The sequence below is a fragment of the Limulus polyphemus genome, unplaced genomic scaffold, assembly GCF_000517525.1.
Source record: "Limulus polyphemus unplaced genomic scaffold, Limulus_polyphemus-2.1.2 Scaffold609, whole genome shotgun sequence".
In the NCBI taxonomy this organism is placed as follows: Eukaryota; Metazoa; Arthropoda; class Merostomata; order Xiphosura; family Limulidae; genus Limulus; species Limulus polyphemus.
The window spans coordinates 401,378-407,389 of NW_013666219.1; the positions used below are offsets into that span (position 1 = coordinate 401,378).

The following is a 6,012-nucleotide window of genomic DNA, read 5'->3' on the forward strand; positions in this document are numbered from 1 at the left end:
ACTACGTTATTAGTAAGTATATATATATATATATATATATATATATATAATGTGTCTATATGTTAAAGGTTAAGAGAAGGATGGAAAGTGGAATTTAAAAAATTAGATACATATTTCTCAAGCATTTTGGGTCTGGCCTAGCTATCTATATGTAAATGATGAACGCATCTATACCGGGAAGATCTTGTTTTCAACTAGGGAAGTATTGTAGATTGAGGATAAATGTTTAAAGTGTCAGATAGACATGATGAACGATGGAAATTAAAGAATGGAACTTTGAAGCCTATAGTCAAGCTTACTGTGTTTGCTAGAATAAGACTGGATGAAATTTATTAACACATTCATCAAGACATTGTTAGGAAATCTCTCTCTCTCAATGAGCCATGTTAGAAAACAAAGTATGCACTACTAGTTGCACAACTATTCATGTCTTTAAGGAACCAGTAACGTAAACTGTCAGGATTATGTGGAAAACCAAGCACAATTAGTCTGCTAATGCAAAGTTTACACTCCAAAATAAATTGGACAATTCTCCTTGCCAGTTGAAACACAGATAATATAAATGGCCACTGAACAGGTTTATAAAGGTAGTACAATATAGAAAACATGAGGTAATAATCAGGAGAATCTTGGGACAGGAACTTAAATCTGTATAAGGAAACTTGCATTTAAATTACTAGACAGTACACTGGGACACTGCAAAAATCAGAGTAGCAACATATAGGTTCAGAATACATTTTCTAAAGCAACAATTCAAAACATATATCACAAACAGATAACATCTTATCAGATGTCAAGATCTTTTCCATATGTCATAATTTTCTGGAAAAGATTAGAGAATCCATTTTAATAAAGAGAAATAAACCTAAATCAAACAAGTAAAAAGCTTGGCCTTCAGTGTAGAGATGTTAATGGCACTTTAAAGATTTTAATATGTTGAACTTTGATGAAGTCTCTATACACACACACATTAGGGATGAAATATATTTTCGGACATTGTTTTGTGTATGTGTCGATATAATAATGTGAAATAATACTTATAGATACAAATATGAAGAGATATTTTACATGTGTAGCATATCCTATTCTAGATCCAATGATTTTAGTAGTTTACCTGTTATTTTACACATTTATTTAGCATTTTTGGTTTGATTTGTTCCAACAATTTAAATTCAAGAATGTTTGATATTATTTCAATATTATTTGAACTTTCTAAAAGCATGTATCAATGTTATCTATTGATGACAGTGTTCCAACTTAGATTCAACTAGATTAGTGAACTTGTAGGATATCGATAGCTCCTGATGAAGTTGTAATAGTGAATATTGAGCTAATAAAGGTACATTTTGTAGATATAGGTCGTTATTTTATTTAAGTTTATAAAAAAGAACAGTAAATTATTTGTGGATTAGAAAGGACTATGATATCAATAACACTACATACAATTGAAATTAAGAAATTTTATCGAAAAGCTCCCAGCTGGGAAAGTTTCATATAGTCATTACTTCTCCATCTCAATAAACAAGGACTGGCCTTCCTTCAATTATTCCTGCTTCTGTAAAAAAACCAAATACTGTATACATATGTCTAGAGGCAATAGAAAAGGCATTCAGCAAAAATCTTGGACAGTGAAACACCACTATCACATTTAATGATTATCTTTATGCTGTGTTACTGACCTTCAGAGCATTTCTCCAATTACCATTACAGTATTGGATGACTCCAGCGAAGAAGAGTCAAAAACCTTGGGAAATGTCAGAAAAGAGGAACATGAATGCATAAGCCAGTTAATCTACAAAAATAAAGATGTGGTGATCTGTTTTAGTATACTACATAGAAGAAAGATTCTATCATTATTATTATAATTTAGAAATACAATGAGTCAGGTATGGGGATAGTGCATAGGCCTAATGATGACCTCGAAGGATACTGAACGAAACAGACAATGGAAAATGTATTCCAAAAGTATGTCAATTAAAAGAAACTCAAACTGAAGATAATTCAAATGAAAGTTCTAATTGACATAAGTTTAAAATTTAGTGTTCTTTCATATCATCATCAAAATTATGAATAGAAAGACTACATGAGATACAATAACAATAAGTTGAAACAATAAGCAAAATATTTTGGTAAATTTTATGAAAAAACATGTTTGAAGACAAGCAGTGCCAAAAAAAGAATGAGCCTATGTTCAAATGCCAGTACTCATAGAAATTACTGCACATGGAGGATGTGTTGTCCTTCTGTTGGTGGTGGGCTATAGTGTATAATTACATCATAAGCTGGTACAATACATGTTGAGTCACGTATGGGGTAAGAGCTTTGTTCAAGGGTCATAGGAAAAGAAAATAGTTTACATGGTAGTGCTTGTGAAGTTATAGCTCTTTGTGGTGCAGAGAGGTGAGGTGCACTTATGAATTATTGTTGAATAGATTTTTCACACCACTTCTGTTTCCCCTGTGTGGTTGATCAATAGAAAAACACAAAGCTAAAGTACATTTTATGTGTATTCTGTTCATTGGAATTTATGTAAAGAACTGAAGTATCTCATTTAATCTGTATTATCTTAATAAACATAATGCAGAATATAGAACAGAAATAAAATAAGTCACTTACTACCAAAGATTACTAACACAAAAATTTAGCCAAGGTTCTAGTTTATGCATATGTAATCATAAGGTTTCAGAATTATTTTTTTCCAAATTGTACTATTAAATAAATTTTAAGTTTTGTTTGTGGAAGAAACAATACAAATTAAATGTGAATTTACATCATTCATTAATAAATATAAAATCTGGTATATTTAGCATATATTCATTGCCACTATCAAAAATTATTGAAAATGATCATAAATACAACAAAGTAACAACTACATATCCCGATAAAAAATAAAAATTTTGTTGGAAAGAAATACCACTAAGAATTCCAAAGTAAAGAAACAGCTGTAGCAGATATCCAGAAGGAAAGAGATACCAACTAGAAATTACCCAGCAGGAATGGGATACTAGCTTGAAAACAGCAGGAAGCAAGAAAGCTTCAAATCTCAATACATGCTAGCTCACAGCATAACCAGTAACAGGTGAAATGAATTCAATATGCTATCATCTCAAAATAACTTATACAGACTTACTGTTACCAAAGTATTGATTTAAATATATGCAGTATTTATGTAATCTGTATAAGAAATTTGCTAGCTAAGTTGGCAAAACTCTTTTTAACCCTTCTCTTTGAATGGGGTCCACAAATTTTTTTTTAAGTTTTGAAGGCACATTAAAGTGATAAAACACTGTCACCAGACTTACACCGAGCATCATCATACATTAAAAAGCTCCTTTGATTGCAATTATTAAATGAAAAAAATATATATATATTAAAATGCATACCTTAAACAAGATAAAGACTACTAATGAATTTTTACCATCATGTTAATACTGTGTTCCACTTCGTTTAGCCTTAGCCTGAACATACACAGAGGATTAATGTGCACCTTATAAGACAATCTGCAGATGCTAAAGCAGTAGTGCATTTCTGCAGAGTCAAGCTGTAGCATCAAGGATGATGCACTAACTTATCACTTGTATATTTAGGTCACAACAAATTCCCAACAATTAAAAAGCATAATGCTACCTATAATAGACATATTGCTTGAGGATTATGTCACAACCCTTTACAAGGTTGGATATTAACATAGCAAGACTGTTAAATAATGTAGAGACAAAGGACGTGGTATAATAGGAGGAAGCCTTTAATGTTATCATGCATGTGAAAAAACTTGCACAAGAGAGCTTTTAGTATAACATCAGACTATCAAACATCTCAAGTCAATCCAGAGCATTGCCTTCATTTCCATAGTAATAATTAAATATTATGGTTATAAATGAGAACCCTTGAATCAAAAAATGAAATGTGATGAAGCTAGTTATTTCACCTGGTACCAGTAATAATAAACAGGGATTTAAAAAAATCAACAAAGGCTAACATGGCAAAAGATCTCAAGTTTTCAGTCACACCTCAAAATCAACACATTTTCATGAAAGAGATAGCCAAAAAACCTGGAATCACACCAAGCCAAAAACAATTCCAACAGACTTATGTGCCTTTATAAAGATATGTATTTAAGATTGACCCCACCATATTTTACAACTGCCTATTACTATAGAATTTTTAATGTCAGGAAATAGAGAAAACATAGTTATCATACCAAACATGACTGAGGATGGGTAGCATAAGATGTAGAACATCACTGTTATAAATTGCAAACAATACTCAGAAACACAATGCTAATTGTTTTCTTTTTTTTGCAATTTTAAAACATCTATTAAGAAAGAATTATTTATTCCCACAAACAAACAATATTATATAAATAATCAGAATATTGGTGATTTTTGCCAGAAAATTTTACTCTTAATTTAAAATACTGCAATAAAACATTCTAATTACAGGATTAATTTCATTGAAAAACTGAAAATATGTTAAGGGTAATAATATTGGAGACCCAGGACTTTCAGTTGGTTTTGTGTATCAAACTTGCATTCTCAGACACTGATACAGAGTGTAAAGTTGTAGTATAATTTTTTCCTCCTAATTGTTAAGCATTTAGTTGTTTAGTAGAAGTATAATCTTAGTCCAGTTATGTGATTTTTGGACTAATTCTTCATATGTTTTAATACGATTAGAAAGGCAAACATATAACGAGCCAAAGTTATTCTTCTGTTTTTTTGCTTGCAGTAATGAAATTATTTATTTTAAATTAAGAGTAAAATTTTCTGGCAATATTTTAAAACAATGTAATCACTTATGCAAGTTTCAGCTAAATATATACTTACAACTTTGACATAAGTTTGCATATTGCTTATTTTTTCTTTCATAATTTAATTAATTATTGATATATTTAATTTTACTTTATTAAGCTTTTCACTAGAACAAAATAATACCAAGAAAAAACCTTCAAAGTTAAACTCACAAGCCTCTCTTGAATGTCATTTTTTAATTCAGTCAAGTTCTGATTTAATGCATCTTTCTCTTCTTCAAAATGTGTTTGGTGTTCAAGATGTTGGAACTCCAAGTCTTCAAATGCTTTTCTCTTAGTTTCCAACATCTCTATTTCTATCTTATAATGTTCTGCAAGCTTGTCATCTTTCTTATCTTCTGCAAGTCTACATATTTGCTTACTTTCTTCTTTTTGGGAAAAGTTCACTTGCTCATCTATAGAATTTTCACTAAGCAACTGCTGTAGACCAACAATTTCTGCTAATTTCTGTTGATGTTCTTGTAGAATTTTTTTAGCCTCTTCTAACTGATTCATGTCCTTAATATTCAAAATAATGCATTATGAAAATAATACTGTAAAATTTGTTTGAAAATTTTATTTGAGGAAAAACACATTAATAAAAAAAAACATTGCTAGCTTTGATCTTTTAAAGAGAGACCTATACATTTGTCAATAACTAAATTCTTGTTTGTGAAAAACTTAAAAACAAACTAAACAGTATCTACAACAAAAGTCGAGAAAATGGCCATTAAAACTAGATTACAATAAACTTGTCTAAATTTCACATTTACAAAGAGGTAAATGTGTCTCTACACACTGATACTTAATTCTGCTTCCATAAGAAATAATTCTAGTTATTATATTTAAATAGGGAAGGCTGAAGCTGTACAGCTTTTCCGAAATGTTGTGAAACAAAGCTGGAATATTGTATATGAGAAAGAAATCTGTACTGGACTGGAAAACAGAACTGTTCACGACTTTAATTACAAAAGTAGTACATAGAATCAGAATGAAGTCAAGCCATTTAATACATGATGAATCATTCTATCACCAAATGTCTGAAAAACTATCATAGAATATGTAGTGTAACAGAATCTGTTTCTAAAGAAGAGCAGTAGTTACGAAGTAGGTCATCTATATGTTAAGAAAAGAACCAAAGTTAATTCTGAAACCTTAATATGGAAAAAAAAGGAAAATATATGTAACAATGACATTTCAAAAGAAAAAAAAAAATGACTGAA

The 6,012-nt window shown here is 30.1% G+C and overlaps 1 protein-coding gene across 5 annotated transcripts in view; it reads right to left on the bottom strand.

Moving 5' to 3' along the window:
• LOC106459444 overlaps window positions 1-6,012 on the bottom strand; it is a 121,374-nt gene that overhangs the window by 50,247 nt on the left and 65,115 nt on the right. For all 5 annotated transcript variants that reach the window (XM_013919063.2, XM_022385942.1, XM_022385941.1 and 2 more), the window contains one exon: window positions 4,964-5,308. In XM_013919063.2, the coding sequence (XP_013774517.1) occupies window positions 4,964-5,308 (345 nt within the window). The remainder of the gene's footprint in view (window positions 1-4,963; window positions 5,309-6,012) is intronic.